We start from the raw sequence: 22325 nt of genomic DNA on the forward strand, positions 1-22325 counted from the left end.
ATATACCATAGATAACACAGCTGTCAGCAGAAAAAAAATCATTTATAATGATTTACAAATGCTGCTAAAAGGCTCCTTTAAATTTGATGTGTTACTTCAATGGTAATGATGTTGTTATGTTGTTATCAGCCTTCATGGAGTTTAATTAACATCAATTTTACTTAATTAATTAATTAATTGATTAATTAATTGATTGTTTGTTTGGTTTTTTTTTTTTTTTTGGGGGGGTGGGGGTGGGGGGGGCAGTAAGTTATATCAGTTATTCAGGTGCAGCTAAAGCTTCGGCCTGGCCTCTTCACTTCTTGTTTTTGCAGATGCAGAAAAACAACCACAGCATCAGTAAAAGGGTCCTCATATCTGTGACTCCTCTATTGGTATTTTCTTCTCACTCAACCGGTCCTGTAAAATCTGCCTAAGCTCATACCGTGTCACAGTTTGTGGTCGCATCATGTTGTCCCTTAGTTTGGTTGATGTCTCTTTCTCTCAGCTCTTCGTGCGTCTGAGCATCTCTCATTGGTTTCTGGGCTGTTTCCTCCTCTCGTCTTCTTTGCTCCACTGACGAGTCAACCATGAACCACAAATCTAAAGTTAATTGCTCCCTCTATGTTGTCGACTGATGCTTTAAAGTATTTGCCACTTTGTTAGCAGGGAGGAGTGAAATTATCAATGATATTCATGTGCCGTACTCCCAGAATTTATTAACGTTGCAATGGGGTCTTAGCCAATCATATTTGAGCATTTAACACAGCTCTGTAATTTGTAAGAGTCAGGTAGAAGAAAATATATCAAACATTCCGTATCCAGGGAGCTGCTATTTACAGTATGGTTTGTATAGGTTGGTGGTCGTTATATATATCACAAGCTTTCAAGTCTTTAGCTAAGCCTCAGTGTAGCTGTCTTAGGTGTAATACAAATAATAACACTGTGTCATAAGTGTAGGTCTGGAAACAACAGCGGTTGTGAATAGAAATAGACAAATAAAATGGAGAAACTACAGAAACTACAGTTTAGCAGCTAAATCCTTAAGCCAACTGAACTCAAAATGTACACTTCAGTCAAATCAAAAGACATGAACTTGTATGACATTTTCCACTACAATCCTTAACTCAGGTAAAAATTTAGCCCTTGAACAAGTTTATCCAAAGAGGAAGTTTTGGTCTAAGTTTGGGGACACTGGCTGTGATGGTTCTGTTGCTCCAGGAGGAGCAAAAAGAGGGTTGAAGACAGCAGGGTGCCCGTTCACAGCATTTGGTGGAATCTGTGTGCTCCCTCCTCCCATGACTCCAGGCAGAAAGCCCGAAGCCTGACCACCAGCAGGGGGAGCTACAGGCGCCCATGCTGCTGCCATGTTGCTCGGCATTGAGGGCCAGGGGGCCATGGCTGGCCCTGCCCACTGATTCCCCTGAGGCCCCTGCTGGCCCCAGGGCATGGTGGCGGTGGGAGAGTATGGAGGAGAGGAGTACGGAGAGCCCCCTGGTGGCTGTGTGGGGAACATGGAGAGGATCTGAGTGGTGGAGAGGACTGGCTTTGGAGGCTCTGAGTGGCAACGGAAAGAAGAAGATTAAACTTTAAAACCTTTTTTTTTTATCTCTGGTTAACCTAGATTTATTTAAATTTACCCATGAAATGACTACAAGTGTACTATCTAATTCTACTTAACCACGTTTCATTTGAAATAAAGAACAAAAACAAACAAAAAACTCAAGCAGAGCCGCAAAGAGGGGCAAGAAAACCTAACAAAGACTGATAGCTTATCTTTACAACAGGATAAAGACTCTAGAGTCAGAGAAAGTGTTAAATTTAAAACAAAATAAGAGAAAATATAGTGCAAATAAGTCATGATGATTTTTTTTTTTTTTTTGAAAATATCATAGATGATAATAAATCCAGTTTTAACAACTGTGTTAAAATGTAAATGTTTGTTTAGAAATGTTTGTGTCTTTAATGCCAAGTTCACCGACTAAAGCCCTGAAACCTTGTACTGTGTTTATTTTCATCACTGTGCATGTAGTAAGGTTTTTATTTTGCATTGCTCATACAGGGAAAAAGCTTGAGATAGTGATTACATAAAGTCTTAAGTGTAGGAACATATTTAGAGGCACTGCACATTCCTTCATCCTACTGTACATGATATTAAAACATGACTGACTCTCACTCAGCTCTTTATCAGCTGTATCAAGGGTATTGTGTAATTGAGTGGGGAGATCATGGGAAAACAGTGTGTACATTTATAGGAACGCAGCAGATGTCTATGACACGTGCAGGTCAAAGGTCAGATGTCATATTAAAGTGAAACAAGGTTCTTTACTTCAATCTGCTACAGACTGTGGTTATGACATTTAATGTAAAATTAATAATGACTTCTTTTTTGCTGGCTCCAAACACTTCCATCTTCTTGTTGAGATTAAAACTGTGTGTTTACTGCGGTGTGATGTGTCACACATTGTAGATGAGTTAATAATCAACGCTCAGAGTTGCAGCATTTGGGGACTGCAGAAGGGAAGTGGTGAACGTTGGTCTTGTGGTCACTTAGATTTATGACACAGCAACATTATATTTTGATGATACTTTAATGTGCATGTTATGAAATCAAACTCATAAACTCACAACTTGAAACTCATAGCTTTAAATCTCTTTGAATCCTCATTTTGATGACATAGCAAAAACAAAAAAAAACAAAAAAACAGCCAATTCAGTGCAAAACACTAACATTAGCTATCTTTATTCTGTGTCAAGTTAAAAGTTTCAGAAGCAAAGCTGAAATCAGGTCCCCTCTTTGTTTACTGTTTCAGATGGTGTGTTATCGAGAAACATGTAGGGTGTAAAAATACTTCTAAATATTAGTATTGTTATCCAATCCTCAATCAAAATTATCAGGAAAAATTGTGCTGTATCATAATGATGGCTGGTAATATGCACCTCTCATTAGTTTATCAAATTCAAGAAGTATTATGTTTCGCATAAAGATCTTTAGACTGATTCTGACCTCATGTTGTAACTCACCTGGCTGACTGGCAGGAGCAGTCTGTGGAGGAACCAGAGGTTCCTGCAACTGGATGGAAAATACCTCCATCAGCTCATTACTGGAAGATGCCTTGAGATGAAGTAAGAGAAAAACACCACAGTTTTTAATTTACAACAACAGAATTGTGTTAGCAAATAGTCTTTTAGCTTAATTTTAGATAGAGCACTTAGTTATGAAAAAACGGAGCGGCATGAGAACACAAGTCAAAAACTGTAAATGGTTATGATTGAATAAAGTATTCATACAAATATGGCTACTAAAGAAAACATGCTTATTTGGGTATATTATCCTTTATTTTAGCTAGTTAGCTAACTTACTAGCTTATTTATACACACATATATCTGTTGAATAGGGATATATGACTTTTCCATAGACAGCACAATACATAGTCTTCATCTCTGTGATGTCACCCATTTGTTTCTGAGGCTGAATTTCAATGACTGTCATCAAATTGGAAATGCTGGCTCAACCCTAACTTTCTTTGACCTGGCAAAAGGTAAAAAGCTGGAGTTTTGGCGAGCTTTAAGCTTCCTGGCTAACAGCTAACAGCTAACAGCTACAGTGGGTCTGCCTGTGAGTAATGCAGCTTTGTCTCTGATTATGAAAAACTCATTGTCTTGATATCTTCTTGATTAGTGAAGTATATAAAAAATGCACCCCGAAGTATTAGATACTCAGACTAAAATTCCTGTTTTGTACCTGGCTTTAGACATGCTTACTTTTGTAGAAAATTTTGGCTTTTTGAATTGGTGTGTATGTGGTTTCTGGGGCTTCTGGAGCCAGCCTCAAGTGGCCACGAGAGGAACTACAGTTTTTAGCACTTCTGCATTGGCTTCTTTTCTTGCATTAGTAGTTGCTGATTGGTGTTTATATGATGTCCCTGAGGTCAAATTTATCCAGTTTTAAGTTTAATAAAAGTATTTCTAACATGTCAATCAATTGCTGTTTTGGTTGTTGATGTGGGTTGAATGCCAAGTCTTCACAAATCATTATATGTTTAAAAAAAAGATGCTGAGAAAGCATTATGCAGTACTTGTCTGAAGCACAGTGCATAAAATGACTCAATTGTTTGGTATATTTTTACCTTATTGGGTTGAGCTGGTGCAGACTCCGAGTCTGGACTGAACACATCCCCCAGAGTTGGCTCCTGAATCTAAAAAAAAAATGATGAAAAGATGTGGGGATTTGAAGGTGTATAATGTATAATGTGTAGGAGTAAATCTGAACTTATCTCCTTCATCATTTACCTGAGCTGGTGGGGCTGAGTTGTCATTTAAAACCAGCAAAGTGTTGTCCTGAAAAAGCAAATCAACAAGATTAAACCAAACACTTAAACAGACTCACAAAAACACAATGATGATCAGGACTCTCTCGGACCTGTGTTGGCAGCTGTGGATGTTCTTGACGTATGACTTGGATCACACCCTGACAAACCTCCCTGATGTCACTCAGGACTGGATCTGCCTGATGAACGCGAATGAAAAATCATGTTTTATACTAAACACAGACACTGCAGTGTACAGCACAGACATGTCATCATGAGTGATTTCTTTTCTTGTTTAGATGTTTTTTAAGAAAAAGTTTTTAGCCACGATTAGCTCCCTTTTCAGTGCATCGTCTGTTTTTTGTTTGTTTTTTTAACCTGGTTGGCCATCTTGATGTAGAATAGACAGAAGGTGTCCTGGTTTCGGTAGACGTAGGCCAGGGCTCTGGGGTCAGATTCATCTTTGGTCAAAGAGCTGATCTTGGTCCTGTCATGGTCATGAATAATAGCCTGAAAACAAAGGAAACAAGCAGGATTTGTGCTAGTGTTTATTATACAACCATCCTAAAAACTAGGCAATACAACCAACAACTAATGTGGAAACAGAAAACCAACGCATCTATAAGAAAAAAGGAATGTACATACATCTAGATTGTTATATCTAGACAGATTTTTGCCCAAGCATAATTGTTGATGATTGGTATCACTACAGCTTTTAAAGCAAAAGTGAACCCAAACAGGGTATGAGGAGGAACCAAAACTTTTGACTAACTTTGAAATCAATTGCAGTATCAATTTTACATGGAAAACTTTCACTACTTCCTCTTTTCATTCAAAACATTTTCAATTCTTTATCAGTTTATAAGTACAAGAGGAAATGCATACGACAAATTACGTGCCTTACAGAAGAGAAGACCTCTCAGGAAAGGAAGTGATCTGTGACTGTTGTATTAGTAATCTACAAATACCTCTCGAAGGAACAGACACTCAGGTTCATGTAGAATCTAAGGGAGGAACTAGAGCTTCTAGGAAGAAAAGTGTATTTAAGGGGAATTAGTCAGTGTAACTCACCCCCGTCCTTTCATCTATAATCTTCAAGCCTCTTATAGAAAGTTTCAGCCAAACTCTCTGCTTGTGTTTCCCCTGTTTTCGTCCTGCTGCCTCAAAGCCCTGACACAGAAGGAGGAAAAGGAAGACATGAAAAAGATGAGCAGTTACCAGAGGACCTAAGGTCATAATGGATGTTTGCATCATGTTGCTAATCTTCAAAAAAGTAACTCAAGTGTCTGACTTCAATGACATTGACCTTCATGTTCCCTGTGTTCATTCAGCCCTCATAGACTATGTCTGGCTTTCTTTGTTTTGTTTACAAGTGTTATTTTAAGTTAAAATTATAAAAGATAAAATTCCTCTGGATCAGTCAAAGTCCTGTGGGATTAAGGGGCTGAAGTTGCTGACATCAGAATGTCAAAGACTCATTTCCACTAGGGGATTTTTCCCATCATCCAGTTTATTTTTTTATGAATTATTAATGCTTTATACCCCTGGAGGTGTTTTGATGAGTATCTTTCAGTAGGATTGGAAATATAGTGCACCATTTTTTCACGGATTAAAATAAAAAAAGCCTCATAATGTTGAGTAAAAACAGGTTAACACAAAGCTTTAAGTATTTACAAATACATGTATGTATAGAAGTCAGCCTTCCCAAGTCAACATCCAGCTGACACATGTTTGGCAGTTATTGGTCCAGTTGTGCATCCCTCTCAGCAATGCACATCTAGACAAAACTGTTTTTATGCTAATCTGTAGAAGCCCTGTCATGTACACAGATACTTTGGGAGAAAGGTTTTATCTTCTTACTTTACACATTCAAGGGGAGTCATCAGCCCAGAAGTTCAATAAGTCAATGCTTTGGTTTATAACCAAGTAAGTCTGGAGGCAAAACGTCAATCAACCATGAGTTTCAGCTGTTTTTCTTTTGGCTAATATGCTAATATTAGCATGCTTAGACTGTTAACTTAAATGGTGAACACCGTAAACATTAAACCAGCATTTTGTTGTATGCAAAACAACACAACATAAAAACCTCCAAAGAGAAAATTAACCGCCTTTTTTGTTCTTTCTCAATCTGCCGGTGCCATCTTTGAGCTTTCCTAACAACAAAATGTTCTCTGAACCCTCCTCTTTCATCTGTTTGTTAACTTTTGGGTCCATTTTAGGTAAGTTTTGACTGACTTTTAAAACCATGACTGTATTATGGTTGGATAGCACCAAAAGTTGTTAATGGGCTGTTGGGTCAGATGCAGTCATTGTAAGGTAAATGACTTATAACATGAATTTCCAGAAAGAACTTACATAATACATGATTTTTCTAATAAGTCCCTAATCCCTGAGAGTCACAGAAACCTCTGATGTAATAAATGTTACATTTTTCTCTGATTATCTTTCTGATAAAATGACCGTTTACGGTTAATAATCTTAAGTGAGTTAGAGATGGAGACAGGTTTACTTTGGCTGTGGAGGACGCAGAATACCTTCAGTTTCATCATTGAATCAAAGCACATTTTTTCTCCCTGAGCGTCGGGTACGGGGTCAACACCGATCAGTTTGGCTTTGTACCGAACACCGTCCCCATGGAACCGAGAGACGGCCTCGCTTGGTGGTCCTGGGAAACATGAGGAGAGGAGAGAAAGGGTCAAACTAGGAGAATGACTCTGTGAGAGAGCAGGGGTGAGAATGTGTGTCTGTTCTGTCTGTGTGTATTTGTGCATCCTAGTTCTGTTTGCTTGATATGATTTAATTAAAAACATGAGTGTTTGTGTTTTTAAAATTATTGAGTTTTCTCCTTTACTGTAACAACGGCTTTCTGTCTGTGTGTGTCTGTTTTAGTTCACAGTGTTTTTGTGTATGTATGTATGTATACTTGTAAACGAATAATCATTACAAGTAAGTTTGTGTTTATGTACCTGTTGTATTTGTGTGTATGTGTTTGTAAGCTGCTGAGTCAGAGTGTGACTGATCCTTGGTCAATGTTTCATCTCATTTCCTGGAATGAAAACCCAGATTCAGTCTTTATGGTAATGTCAGTATGTGATGTTGTTACAAAGGTCGCCTCTTAAGAAGTTTCACTTATGTTGTGTAAGAGTTTACTGGCTTTTAGTCACTGTTTAGTTTAATGTTTAGCACAAATATGCCATTACCAACAGATAGTCTGTCAGTGACCTGAGCTTGAGGTTGTAACCAGTTGTTCTTCGTCTGGTTTGATGACTGATGCGGGGACTTGGCCAATCAGACCGTAGTTCAAGATATTTTTCTAGATGTTTACAAATGCCACATTAAGCCTGCTTTTGTTGGGATACTTATCCCAAACATTTTGATGAAAATGTTCATTTTAAAGAGATGTATTTGTCCTGTGATAGAAGCAGAATACTTGAATCTCTTTAAGTTAAAAGTCCTGGGGAGAAATCATGAAAATAAACCTCTGGGCCACAGGATCGTCTTTTCGAAGCCTAGCTTTTAACTCATTCTTTATTGACTATTTCTCTTTAATACTTGTTTTCTGTCTTTATTAGTGGAGAAACCATATACCTCATAGCTCATTAGGTCTTATTCAAAGTATCTATAGAAGTCATAAATGTCTACTTGGTGAAAACCCGCAACATCTGGTGACAGCTTGACAACAGCTTGAACTCCACATGTGCTTTTGATCTGCTAGTTATTACTGTCATAACTATGACTTGTCTTGAAACTCAAAAATCATTTAAGTGATCTTAAGCTGGAAAAAAACAATCAAAACAGCTTGGATAATACTTATTCTAGAGGTGTCCCAGTCCGATATTGATATCGGATATTGGTCCGATATCAGCAAAAAAACAAGTATTGGTATCGTATCGGAATGCATCTAAAATCTCCGATATAAGCAGTTTCTGTTACCCATTGGTTTATAATAAATGGGTCAGTTTTTCCTCATACCTACTGTTGCTGACTACTGTTCTTTGTTTGAATAATATCACTTAATCAAGCCTTTTCTAACATGACAGACATACTACAAAATAAGTAATAAAAGTATGCATGTTTAATGCTGATATCGTATCGAATTAATATCGGTATCGGCCAATACTCAATGCTGCAGTATTGGTATCGCATCAGAAGTGAAAATGTAATATCCGGAAATCCCTAACTTTTTCTTGATCAAGGATTTGGAAAATAACTGAGTGGCACCAGGGTGTTCATTTTTTAAGTGCTTTGCAAAAAATCAAGCAAATCATGCCCAAAAAATTATAAAATCTGGTCTCTAGTGCAGTATTACCTCCATTTACTTGCAGTAAGAGACAGTCATTGGACCTTTTTTGATATGGTCCAGATGACATCAGCAGTTTCCTTGTAAAGTCCTTATAGAAAATCATATACAAATGCCTCTTCTGTCTCCTAACCAAAGGGGACCACCCAACATCTCTATGTAAGGTGCAGAGATGGGTATTGTAAGGGAGCAATAAATCTGATGGTGAAGTGGTAAAAAAGAACATATAGATGTTTTAAAGAAGGGGTGGAGGTATGTGCATGTAAAACACATCTCTGTAATATAAAACAGGGCAGTGAATAACTCTGTTTCCACTGTTTAATATCAGAATGAGCCCAACAAGTCAGCTTTGAGGAGCTGGCGGATTGAAAAATGTGAATTATCAATCTGTGATCTTTATCCACTGATAGTAAATGCTGAGTGGCAGCTTTAAAAGAAGTGTTACACCAGTGTGTCACTAAGATCCAGTACTCAGCGTTTTTAGATACACCTCCTTTTAAAAGTGGACTGCGGCCCTGGAGAGTGGCATCATACGCAGCTCTTTGTGCCACATGTCTTCATTGGTTACTCATTTTTTCTTTTTGCAGCATTTGTGTCTGAATTTTATCCAAGAAGTATGATCACTGCAGGTTTTAGAGGAACAGATTAGGAATAAATTCCCATCAACATTGATCATATTCTCATAAAAGCATCATTGCTCATGTAGGTAAATGATTAACAAACCTGAGAAGTGTTTGTAATAGACTGTGAAAGATTTACACTTTTAAAGCTAACAGCAACAAGAGGAAGCAGCTTTGTTGACAAACCGACTATTTGCAGCTTCTAAAAACATCCACATTTCAAACAGTAATGCACACAAAACAGGAATTTATCCACTTGATGTTCACCAAGTTTGAGATGTGTTTAGTGATTTCCAGTTACACACTACTTTAGATGATCTTAACAAACGACATCATCAGGGTGTTCTCCTAACAGCGTGAACAGCTGGACACCATCCAGGGAGAAATCTGCTCAGTGTGTTCAAGAAGAACATAAACAGTGTGTATGCTTCCATTTCCCATCACATGTTAACAAAGCTGGTGTCACACGTCAGACCAGCGGACGTACTGTACACATCCAACAGCGTAAAAACACTCAGCTACGCAGTGTACAGACCTCATCTTAAATCATTCAACCTATGCATCTTCAGTTGTTTCATACTGCCAGCAATGATCCAGGTCTTTATAAATGTTGTTTGGAGAGGCCATTTAGGAGCAAATTGAAATAAATTTGAAACTGAATGGTCAGAATCCAAATTCAATAGAAGTCTCATAAAACAGAACAGATTAATGTTGTTTCCAGGAATTTCGCTGTAACTACTTGATTACTTGCACATTTTTTTTCTTTGCAAAATGTAAGAATGTGTGTAATCATCAGGATTCTGGAGTTTTTAAAAGCCATAATTTACAACTGCTATCAGCACTGAGCTAAATTTGCACTAGACATTCCTAATGTTACACAACAGCAGAGCACTGGTACCTCTTGTGCTGGAGGGAACCCAGACCTCGACAGGCACTTGGCCCTGCGCAGGAATACTCCCAGCTGTCTGCTCTGTCTGCATCATGACCAGGTCTGTCCAGACGCTCCCAGTCAGGGGACTCAGGTAGTTGGCTGAAAAAGAACATATGACATCAGGAGGACTATTCAGATGTCTGAAACTATTAAACTGAGAAAATGATCTTAATACTGTTTTTTTTTCTATAAACCAGAGAAAAGATTTGGACACCTCACCTGCTGTGAGTTTGTCTCTACTCTGACCCCGCAGCAACTCATCATCAAAACTCCGAGTCAAAGGTCAGGCCAAAGACCGACTGGTGATACATTAACATTCTCCAAGGCCTGAGACATGAGAACCCTTGTAAAAAAAAAAAAGATACTTAAAAAAAAAACGAGAGTCAGCACATGGCGCTGTACCTCTCAGGGGACAAGGGAGGGGTCATGTGACTCCCTCAAGGACGGGCCTTGGATGGTTTCTTGAAAACCAGCCACATCTAAATGTGTCCAATGGCCAGAGAAATGTCTGTCAGAACACCTCTGACTGAACGAAACCAGAAAACAGCGAAAAGTTTCCAAGAGAAACTTTTAACCCTGAAGTAGCATTTCAGAGAATTTCTATGTGTAAAAGTTTATGATCAGGGTTTATCTGAGAAAGAGAGAGCATCCTGCTTTTAAGGTCCCATATTCTGCTCCTTTTCTGCAGTTTAATATGGATCATTGATGTCTTCATGAAATGGTAGTAACATGTTTTGGTCTAAAAAGCCAATAAATCATGCACAGCAGCATTGTTTCCAGGCTCTCATAGCCCCTCTGTTCAGAACGGTCTGATTTAGTGGACGTGACCTTCATACGTAAATGAGCCACCGCTGATACCGCCCTGCTCTTCAGCGTCACTGAGAGCGGCCACGAGCTCGTTTACCGTAACTCTACAGGCCAAACGCAGCTACAGTTAGCATCATGAGGCTAGCACAGAGACAGGGGGACACTGAGGAAAAGCTCTTACATCTGCTCCACAGCACACAGCATTTAAAATACTCACATTTCCAGGGTCAGACGTTTGTTGGTGGATGGTTGGTAATGTGCCTGGATTCAGGACCAGTCTATTTACTGTCCAAAGTTGGAGAAGCGGTCGGCCGTGATGTGACTAGCACACACATGCACAGTTTTACTGAGTGTAGCTGGCACATTTCCTTGATTAATGAACTCTAGCCACTTAGTCTTGTCTTCTTCCGAGATGGGAAGCATGTACATGGAACTATGTGGCCGTTGACAGCCAAAAACAAAGCCGTGGTGGCACTTCAACGTTTGCATTCTTCTCTCCGAGAGAATTGTCTCCAGCAGCGGGGAGGGGGAGGGGGAGTGGGCGGGGCGTGATGGGGTGGACCAATCAGGTCAGACTTGCTCCTGATTGGTCAAAAAAGGGAATCGCTGACAGCAAATACACAAAATCTAAACAGCTCGTTTTAGGTCATCATCTTACATTCACAAGCACTAGGTACAGGTTTTGTCATTAAATATCACATTTTGTGGGCTGGGAGGAAAGCCGACCCACAAATTTCGCTAAAAGACTTAATAAAGTGATGTTTGCATCATATGGGACCTTTAAATATAGCCTAATTACAAACATCATGATGTCATATGTTGAATGTGTGTGTCTTTAAAGATGATTTCAAAAGTCCTTCTCGGACAATGTAAGCATTGCTCTAATTGATATTTTGCAATACATTATGCATCAATTTAGCACACTTGTGAAATTATGGTGACCTCTAGTGCAGTTTGGTGAGGTGATGGAGAATCTTCCCCAGAGAAGTGTCAGGACGGATCATAGACTGTATATTAACCATAAGTGCTTAAAGACTGTAAAAACATACAATTTTTAGCTCCCTCTACTGACTGGCAGGATTAAAACCTGTGGAAAATGAGAAGAAGAAAAAATAACGTTCAGTACAGAATATTTTGATTGAAAATAGTTTACTTTGAGACTTTGAGAGCGCAACATTTGAATATTTCTACTTCCCACTCCAGCAATACATTCCAAAGAGCAAAACAAACTAGGAGAAATGTCCATGTGTGCAGACAACAGAATTTTTTTTTTTTTCAACAAAACAAAGGAAAATTATTATGAAATTCAAAAACACTCACTGGGAAAGGAAACAAGAGCTACAGGGACATCTACAGAGGTTTGACATTGAACTAAACCAGACAGACAGGAAGAAAGAACAACTAAACAAAACAGGAACTCTAAAGACAACACCAATAAACAACAAGGAAGACAAGAGGATAATTAATAACGATGTGAGAAAACAAACCATATAAATCAGGGTTAATGTGCAAAGAGAAACAGGAAAAAAAAGATTACAACAGGAGGAAAATACAAAACAAAAGAGCAACTCATGACCCAGTGCACCACCAGTGAGATATTTCTGTTTGAAACACAGCTCAGACTGACACAGTGTTTGAATGATGAATAAAACTAAAGCAAGTGGAGATTTTCTGATGTTGAGTCTGTTGTCTCGATTAAGCTCCAGAAGCACAGGATCATACATTTCTTTGCTGCAGCCAAAACATAAGTCTCTACCGCCTCACCCTCCGTCATCTTAAAGTCCTCTTCTTCCAGGAAGTACTACGGCCTGTTGTCAAAAAATGTGTCTCACCCTGAGAAATGCTCCTGATGACATCACTGTGACATCATGGTGTGTAGTGTTGACAAATGTCCTGTCAGAGCCAAAGAGGGCATCATGTCATCATTTTCACAGGCTGAGTAATACTCAACCACATATAGTTTACTTAGTGGCCTTTAAAGCAGCGCTGGCTGGTGGTCTGATATCTACTGTGAGGCTTTGACACGGAGCAAATTACCAACAGAGCTCTTCCTGGCGTAAACATTTCAGGAGCAGACCACTGACGACAGGATATTCTTGAAAAAAGTGCTCTCCCTCCAAAGATTTTCTCAGCATGCAAGCGGAATTTGTTGAGAACATAGAATTAGGGAGATTTTCATTTGAGATGACAAAAGGCTTTCCTAAAAATCTCCGCCTTAATGAGAGGATCTTTTTTAAGTTGAAATAATATGCAAACTCTGAATATTTAGGTCAGCAAGCAGAGCAGCAAAGACTTAAGAAACCTGAGGGCATGAAATATCAAATTTAATCTGATTTTCTCCTCAAACCATGGAGGACAAAGAAAACATGAAGAGGTCATGTTGATTATTACTGTTACAGCCCTTAGTGATGTCCAATTTTCATTTATAAAAAGAAAACAAGTGTGGGACAAAGGTTACACTTGATTTCCCCACAGTGACAACAAAGCAGTGTCTCTAACGGGGGGGGGGCTGAACCTGATGATCAAAAACCACCCTGCACTTTTTTTTTTGAGAAGTTATTATGTGTTTTTGTTTTATTTCTTTTTTCTTTTTAAGGCTTCTGTTGAGAGCAGTGAAAACCACCTCTTTGTAAACACACCGGTGTTAACTGAATGTTTTTTTCGCATCTTATTAGCTGTCTTTGGGTGCAAAAAGAGCCACAAAGTATAAATGTGTGCTGTGATGAGCATGTCATTCCCAGCTGTGAACAGAGCTTACTTTTTGTACTTAAGAGAAAACTGTGTAACAACTTTTGAAACAACAACAAAAAAGTCAGGCCCTGTCCCATAGTATTACACACTCAAGATAAATATAACATATTGATATGGGACCTGGGTTACATTTGGAAACCACCCAACCCTGAACACAAGTTTTTCATGGGGAAGATTAACTACCCCAGAACTATATTTAGACCCTGGTGACAAAACTCAGAGTTCCTCAAAAGTTAAAGTTCCTGAAGGTGAAGCGCATCTACAGAGAGGCTTCACTGTCTGTGCTGATTTCCTTTTTTAATCCTAAAATATCGATGCGTAACTCCTCTCCATGATCCAACCTTATAAAAGAATCAGCTAAGTATTGAGAACACTTTCTTCAGGGAAAACTCAGCAGAATGTTCAGAAATTTACTATTATTTGATATCTTTTTCTGTGCTATCTCCAGGCTGGTGACATTGTCTGACATATAATACGTATACACAAGCTATAAGACTAAAGCTCATTAGGCATATTTATTTGAGGTCCACTCATAATCTGCAACCAAAAGAATAAAAAAAAGGAAAAAAAATATGACGTTAAAAGCTTCAGCAGCTCTTCAACATGCTAATCTGAGAGTCTCAGGATGGTCAAGGGTTTCCCATGACTGACATCCAATGACAAAGGACAGTTGGTTGCTTTTGCACTAAACCTCCTAACCCCAGTTTTGAGGATTTTCATCTTCACGCTCAAACTCAAGGATTACATGTTCTTATGTGTGTTGTGGAAACTCTGTGACCTTTAAAGTGGATCAAAAAGATTTAAATCCCCTAAAGACAAACTCAAAAATGTTAAAGCTAAGCAGCATTATGGTTTGATGATTTGTGTCCCCTCACTTAATAGAAAAAAAAAAGAGTTTTTATAATGACATTTCTCGACAGGTTGCTTGTGTTTACATATTGTTAGTGAATGGAATAAAATATATTTAATAGGTACAAAGATTAAACCAAGGTTAATGACTTTATTATTATTATTTTTTAAGACTTTTCATGCTTTTAATCAGATGGGAGAGGACAGTGGAAAGAGCAGGGAAGTGGGTGAGAGTGGGAATGACATGCTGCAGGCTGAATCAAACCCAGGCTAACTTCTCAAGGGTAAACCTCATGGGGTCCAACCTCGACAGCTCGGACTCTCTGTACCCGTGGTTATTGACATTTTGTGCTGTGCTTAACAACAGAGACCATCTTCTCCCATCATTTTTCTTTTTTATAGTTTGGGAGATATTTGACTTGATCTGCTTTGTAGTCTGGGTTTTAATGTATTACAAGCTATGTATAATTAGTACAACAGTGAGATGAAATCTTTAATGCATTGGTGAGATAATAAAAGCATGGTTACCAATAGGAACAAAACATTCCCACTCATCAAAAAAGGAGCAGGAGCACTTCAGAGCTTTTCCAGATAAACCATTAAGAAAGGATGGCGCAAACATGAGGATCAGTATGAGTAGTTTGATTTCTGTCTCAAACTCGGCTGAAGTTTTTCATGATTGTTGTTTTGTTTCAATACTTGGAAGACTTGCATACAAACTGTCTTCTTGCTTAGTGTCGCAAGAAATGGTTGTTCTGAGATCAGTGTAAAGCAGCTGCTGTCTGATGAGTTCAGACTGGATTTTTTGACACGTAATAAGTATTGTGAGACACAGCCAGAGGACAAAGCGCTGTTAACTCCTACAAGAAACCAAATGGCTGCTTTGTTAAAGGAGCTGTTTAGGTGGTAGTACATCTTATGGACTTTCTGAGTATTTTCTAAACATGATGTATTGCTGTGAAATGTATGACATTCTTCAAAGAAGACTTTGGTTTTAAAGTCAGTCCATGGTGCTCAAAGTAGCTCCGGCCAAGTCTGTACTTATTAATGTGGATTGAACTGTTCTTTAATATCAATCATGAATCTTGTGGACTTCCAAAATAGCTGCTGAAACAAGGCAGCCAATTAGTTACTCAATGCAGCCAAATCCTGTCCCAGATTGCCTGCCTCAGACTCGACTGTCGAAGACTTAAAAGGGCTACAGTCTCTGGTCCTGAACCTGCAGACACTGCATGAATACCAAGTCTCCTTCCACACATTAAGGCTGCATTGATTAATTTGACTGGTTATGAAACAGACTGAATATGCCAGATATGTTTTTCTATTAAAAGTAGCGTCAACACACACACCAAGTTCCTCACAGGAGCTTTAAAGGGAAGTACCTTGTGTGTAAGCATGAGGAAGGGTTTAGATAAGTGAGGAAAATTAACTTTGAGGCTTCTATCTGGTTAACACAGAAAGCAACCCAGTGAAACAAGCCCTCAAAAACCCACAACTGCATCCCGGAGAAAGGTGACAGCTTTTAATTCTGTGTATAGTATTGTGCTGGTTTTAGGGGTTGACTTTTGTCGACTGTTCAGCTTGTTTTAAAAGGTAACACAAGTTTTCTTTTTTTAAAAAACATAACTTTTCAACCACTGGTCACACAGAATCTTCCTTATATTTTGATTCAGTAATAATAACAAACAGTCTACATCCGCTGTCCCACTGTGACTTCTGAATTTAAGTCAGAGCTCTGGACCCCAGAGGAATCTTATTAATGCCTGAGAGCAGACAGGGATGAGAGTTCTTGATAATCTTTACCATGAACTACGTCACTTCTCGTCCTGCCTGAGCAGGGATGTTACACACTGTTTGAATTATTTCATTGAGTCCCTATGGGCCTGCACAGAAACAGCTGAGACATAAAGACCAGAGAGAGGCAGGAAGTTGGAGGATTGCTTCTGTTTTAGCCTCTAAATCCACAAGTACAGACTTGTAGGACAGCTAAGGTCACAGCCAACAGCTTGAGGTGAAGGAAAAGGTTTTGGCACAGTCATGCTCCGGTTGATTCCAAAATTGCAGCAGTCGTGAAAACAAGATAATTTTTTAAAAAGTTGCATTTTTGCAAAGAGGAGGAAGATTTCATATGACTTGGCAAAAGAAACTCATTTTGTTTGTTTAGTTTGGCGCTTCACATACATCCCATTTCTCTGGAAAGTTATTTAGAAATTTAAGGTCTGCAACTATTTCTGGGGTTAAAAGAGCACATTTTACATATCACATTTTTATTTTCATTTTTCAGTCCAATATAACACAATTAATGTTTTAAAGAGGAATTAAAGATCTCGATTAAAGCCCAAGCTGTTGCATAATGTCAGATAACACAATGACGTAATGTGTTCATAGGTTTTAGTTGGTACTGTTGGTACTTTCTATGTCATGTATCCTGTTTTCATAAAACAAATTTCTGTTACAAAAGACTTTATTGTTTCTGGTGTAATGACTCCTCAGGGACTAAACCTTTCCAGTCAAACTTATGAGAGTCAATGGGAAAAGCATCAATCATCTCTCTGGTATGCTTTCTCAAGAACAAGTCAAAGATTTTCACATTTGACTGAAATCACGGGAAGTCTTTTTCTATTCAGCTGTAACTACGAGGATTGTCTTGAATGTCATTTTATTAATTTGATTAAAATCTCATAGGTGTAAAGAAAAGTAGACAACACATTAAAGTCTTACAGCGTTTTTTTATTTTTTATTTTTATTTTTGTAGTTTTTTAGCTCTTCTTCACCTAACAAGCATGTTTATATACAGTGTGTTATGTGAAATGCAGTCTGGTCATATCTAACTGGGACATGAAGTAGGTTGATCTGAGTGGATTATGAACACTAACATTCGCAGCAGCTATAACATCCAGCCACTCATTGGATTACACTTACTGTACGGTAAATAAAAGAGCCTAACTCCAATCTAACATTATATTGGTGCAGAAAAACTAATTAGATGTTTTAGTTTTACATTCTTCTCATTCAAAAACAAATCTTTCTTTAGCACTTGATTAGACTTTGATTGTGTCTCCCCCCCCCTGCTGTAATGATTCCCTCATGCTTTAAATGACCCATCTCCTTTGCTCACTTCCAGGAAAGAGAACTGTGTTTGAATTCCTTTGCACCAAAAGCTTCAGATCTGCAGATGACTGAACAGAAATATCACAGAGAATGTTTCATTTTTTTTTGTCTTAATCTAACTGACTTCTTATGTTTTTATTCATAATTGTATGCCAGGCGATGGCTGTGTTCAGACTATTTTCAGTCCAAAGAACGTTTCTGATTGCGAGATTTCCAACGCCACAGTCTTGCCTTTACCAGACACTTGCCTTCGCAACTTTGAATCATCAGCGAGCGTGACTGATGCTGAATTCACACTAGTTGACATTGCTGCTGTGTACCAGTGAGTTACTGATCAGTTTGGCACTGACACAAACGCTTCATGATTTAAAAGTTAGGATTTGTATTTGCACTTAAAGAAAACAGTTTCTGGCTCCTGGACAAGGATCAGCCAGAGTGTAGAGTCACAAAGAGAGAAGCAGAAAAGAGTGAATGTCATGCTTGAAATGACTGAGGTTGGAAGTTGAACCTGTCACTTTGAGGACTGCAGCCACTGTGTGCAAATAAACCACAGAGACAAAGCAGTAGCCCTGTGTACAGCTGTTTTGCAACATTATTACTACAAACACTGACACAAAAAAGTTGCCACCAAAAAATAAAGGTCACACACTCAAATATTTCATTGAACCACCTTTGATTACAGCACACATTCACTGTGGCATTGTTTCAATAAGCTTCTTCAATGTCACAAGATTTATTTCCATCCAGCGTTGCATTAATTTTTACATTGATGATTGTAGAATCTGACCGCTGAGCAAAGCCTTCTCCAGCACATCCCAAAGATTCTCAATGGGGTTAAGGTCTGGACTCTGTGGTGGCCAACCCATGTGTGAAAATGATGTCTCATGCTCCCTGAACCACTCTTTCTCAATTTGAGCCCGATGAATCCTGGCATTGTCATCTTGGAATATGGCCATGCTATCAGGGAAGAAAAACTGCATTGATGGAATAACCTGGTCATTTAGTTTATTTAGGTGGTCAGCTGACCTCATTCTTTGAGCACAGACTGTTGCTGATCAACTGCAGCAACCCCAGATCACAGCACTGCCCCCACAGGCTTGAACAGTAGACACTGGGCATGATGGGTGCATCATTTCATCTGCCTCTCTTCTTACCCTAATGTGCCTGTCACTCTGGAACATGGTAAATCTGGACTCATCAGACCACATGGCCTTCGTCCAGGAGAAGGTCCAGAGTCCAATCTTATGCTCCCTACCAAATTAAAGCCTTTTTTCTGTTAGCCTCACTGATGGCTGACTGACAGCGGTCAGACTCTACCATCATCAATGCAGACCTTGGCGAAAAATTAATGCAACACTGGATGGAAATAAATCTTGTGACATTGCAGTAGCTTGACCAAATAATTCCACAGCGAATGTGAGCCGTGATCTAAGCTAAAGGTGGTCTAATGAAATATTAGAGTGTGTGTGCCTTTTTTATTCAGTGGTGACTTTATTTTGGCCAGGCAGTGTAGTTGTCACATCAAGTTTGAGGTTTCAAGTCTTTTTTGTCCAAATTATTCTTAAAGGGGACATATCATTCTGATCCCTGATTTAATACTTACATATAATATAATAAAGTTGAAAACAAGACCTTTCACCCCCTGAATTTTCAAAAAATGAGATATTGTATTTTTTCTGATATCCTAGAACGAGATTTGATGCCTCTGAAAATAGGTCGTTGACATTTGGCCGCGAGATTTCGACCGTCGTGACGACACGAGGTACCTTTCTTTTTATTGGTGAAATCTGATAAAGCAGCTCCTCCTCTGTGATGTCAGTTAGTCACACAACCGCCACCGAGGGATACACCCACCAAGACCCGACTACAAACGTATAAACAATACATGTTACAGTACTGGTTAGACTCACCACACTGAAGCGTCATGAGATGATCTGTGTCGAGGTGGATTTTCTTCCTCCTGAGCTGCAGAACCGTCCGGGTCTGACTCGGGGTCCAATACAAAAGGACGTATCCTACACTCTGCCATTTTATTAGTGCTATCAATGCCTTAGGGTGAAGTTTTGGCAAACAGCAAACTCGCCGGGTTTCCCCTATCCAATATGGCGAACTTTGTAAATACTGCCATGCTGCAAAAACCGCCCCCTGGCTCTACCCCCTCCGCCCCTCTGATAGAACCGACCAATCAGAGCACAAAGGGCTGTGACGTCATTCCCGAAACGGAGCGTTTCAACTAGATCTTCAGAATGGCCTAAAATGAGGATATTGAGAACACTATTGTGGGGCAATGAAGGAACTAAATGACTTGTACTAAGGGCAGAAATGCTTTACAGGCATCCTAGTCTGGCATAGTGAAAAGGAGAAACAAGCATGATATGTCCCCTTTAAGATTTCTGTTTTCTCAATTTGGGATGGGTCCAAGCCAGAAAGATCAAATAATTTTACTCAAGGTCAAAGGTCAATGTCATTCAGAATTCACAGGTGCTCATTTGGACTTGAGGAAGAACCCTGGAAATTTGTTTGGCCTCAGGTTCAAAGTGAAGATGACTAGAGTGCAGCTTGCCCTACTTATCCCTTAATAACTTGCCTTGGCTGTAGTTTCACTGTGGGTAAAACTGTTGCATGTACACTGCAACTTGACTTGTTGGAGGTGTTTGGTCATTTATTTGTACGTATCTGGGTTCTCACCTCCAGTGGGTGGTGAGTCATGCTTGAAAACTTTATGGCAATGCCGGGACACTTGATAAAGATAATCTTAAATATTATTGTCAAAAAGGGCTAAATTAACTGTAGGATATTAAAGAAAATAAGAAATAAAAGCCTGAAGAAAAAGAACATGAAACAGTGACCTCCTTTTATCCGCTGCATTCAGGTGATTTCACAAAGAATTTTAACCACAGTAAGTCTCATGTTAACAGAACATACCTTGTGGCTCGTTAAAAGCCATTTTGATTTGCTTGTGATTTATGTGTCATGAAGAGTTAATGGACAAAAACAAATCTGAGTAATAAATGTTAAGGGTTTTATATGTCTTGTTCTCTTTTACAGCTTAGTCATACACAAACTTCTACGTCTGCTTTCAAGGTCCCAGTCCTCTGCAGACACAGCAGACAGAGATTATACATTTTAAGGCCATTTGTAATGGGTCAAAAAAAGAAAAGAAACTGTAAACCCTGCAGGGACAGACTGTACATGCCATGATTCACTTCAATCAGGGGGCATTCCAGTCAGTACGGGATCCGTGGCCTCACTTAAGAGGTTTGTTGGTCTGCCACCTCCTCTTTTGTCTGCAGCAGTGATGAGCAGCCCTCGTGTACCTCTCAGAGGTGTTGTGTTTGTCTTCTGAAGCCGACTGCACACAGAGAGGCCTGGCTGCAGCTCCTCACTGTAAACAAAAGTCAGGCTGTTATAAATGTGTGATGGCATGAGAGTCAGAGCAGGCCGAGAGCACTGACGTCCTGTGTGCTCAACACTGCACATCAGACGCCAGAACAACCTTTTACAGTCATCTCTGTTTGGGACAGAGCACAGGGCTCATCGATGGGAAACTACAGACCACAACAACACAGACTGGAGGATATGATGCCAGCTCACATGAGCTCTCTGACTTTGGCCCCAATTTGTACAAAGGGGGCTGGAAGGAAAAATCTGGAGTGAGATCAGGGGGACAAATTTGGCTGTGGGCCTTCACACAAGGATCTCAGTTATTTCCACAAGGCTGTCACTTTAATGGAAATGCTGATTATGGTTAACCTAAAGAAAACAGTAAAGAAGACACTATAGCCTATTTGCCTTGTAAACAGCTCTAATGTTCCAACTAGTGATCAAAAGAATAATGCATAGCTTTTAGCCTTAATCTCATCAAAACCGAAAGCAGTGCACCGTAAATCAGTGTGCTTGAACTCTAACAAACTGACCCAAAAAATTGTTATGATATTAACTCAAAGTCTTCTCAACAAATAATCAGATAAATGAGATCTATTTGGATTTGCTTGTTTCGAAAGCTGAAGATATTCAAGAACTTTTTTATTGACTACCCCATGTGGGCTGTGTGCCAAAATTATTTTAAAAAAAAATCCCCAAATCCCCCTGTTGTGACACTGGAATGTAATAACTACAAAGGAAATAGGAGCCTCGCTTTTCCAGTAACTCAGATTCTCTCTGCTTCAGCTGTCTGGATTCCACCTGGCCAGGAGGGGAGTTTTAATTCTGTGTGAGAAAAGAAAATTAGAGAAACTTCTGTCACTGATTTGAATAACACCTGTTCTAATGTTTATTTTAGGTGGACATGTTTCTTAAGTTACAGGAGTTTAAGTTTGTGCGACTACTTCTGAAAACTTCTGCTACTTAGCCAGTGGATCAAACCATTTGTTTATATTTAACTAGCTTCTTAATATGACTTCATGTCACATTAGTTGAAAAAAGCCTGAGACCTTCCATATCCACCTCTACTCACATGACAGCCCAGATGATCCCCTGGCAGATTTTTACGCAGCATGACGCCAACATCCTCACAAGGGGCGGAAATTGTAAGGAAAAAAAATCCACATGTCTATTTTCTGGTTAGTCTACCGCCCAGGGCCGCTCATCCCATCCATCCATCCTTGTCAGACTGCTGAGTGGTTCTCTATATCAGAAACATCCCGCCTCTCCGCTCACAGCTGTGT

The 22325-nt window shown here is 39.2% G+C and overlaps 1 protein-coding gene across 3 annotated transcripts; it reads right to left on the reverse strand.

Moving 5' to 3' along the window:
• Positions 1-247: 247 nt before the first annotated feature.
• On the reverse strand, positions 248-22236 carry LOC141789448 (uncharacterized). 3 transcript variants are annotated; one of them, XM_074668855.1, is made up of 10 exons: positions 22115-22236; positions 10108-10239; positions 6824-6954; positions 5361-5459; positions 4668-4799; positions 4403-4489; positions 4273-4320; positions 4110-4178; positions 3004-3094; positions 248-1536 (listed from the first exon to the last, which is right to left on the reverse strand). In XM_074668855.1, the coding sequence occupies exons 2-10, from the start codon at positions 10190-10192 to the stop codon at positions 1136-1138; spliced, it is 1143 nt and encodes a 380-aa protein (XP_074524956.1). In that variant the 5' UTR covers positions 10193-10239; positions 22115-22236; the 3' UTR covers positions 248-1135. The 3 variants fall into 3 exon arrangements, with proteins under 3 accessions (XP_074524956.1, XP_074524954.1, XP_074524955.1); XM_074668853.1 differs by lacking the exon at positions 22115-22236 and adding an exon at positions 11165-11614; XM_074668854.1 differs by lacking the exon at positions 22115-22236 and adding an exon at positions 10360-10471.
• Positions 22237-22325: the final 89 nt, after the last annotated feature.

The sequence above is a fragment of the Halichoeres trimaculatus genome, unplaced genomic scaffold (assembly GCF_033239565.1).
Source record: "Halichoeres trimaculatus isolate MK-OKI-2021-1 unplaced genomic scaffold, fHalTri1.1 fHalTri1_scaffold_4, whole genome shotgun sequence".
Taxonomy (NCBI): domain Eukaryota; kingdom Metazoa; phylum Chordata; class Actinopteri; order Labriformes; family Labridae; genus Halichoeres; species Halichoeres trimaculatus.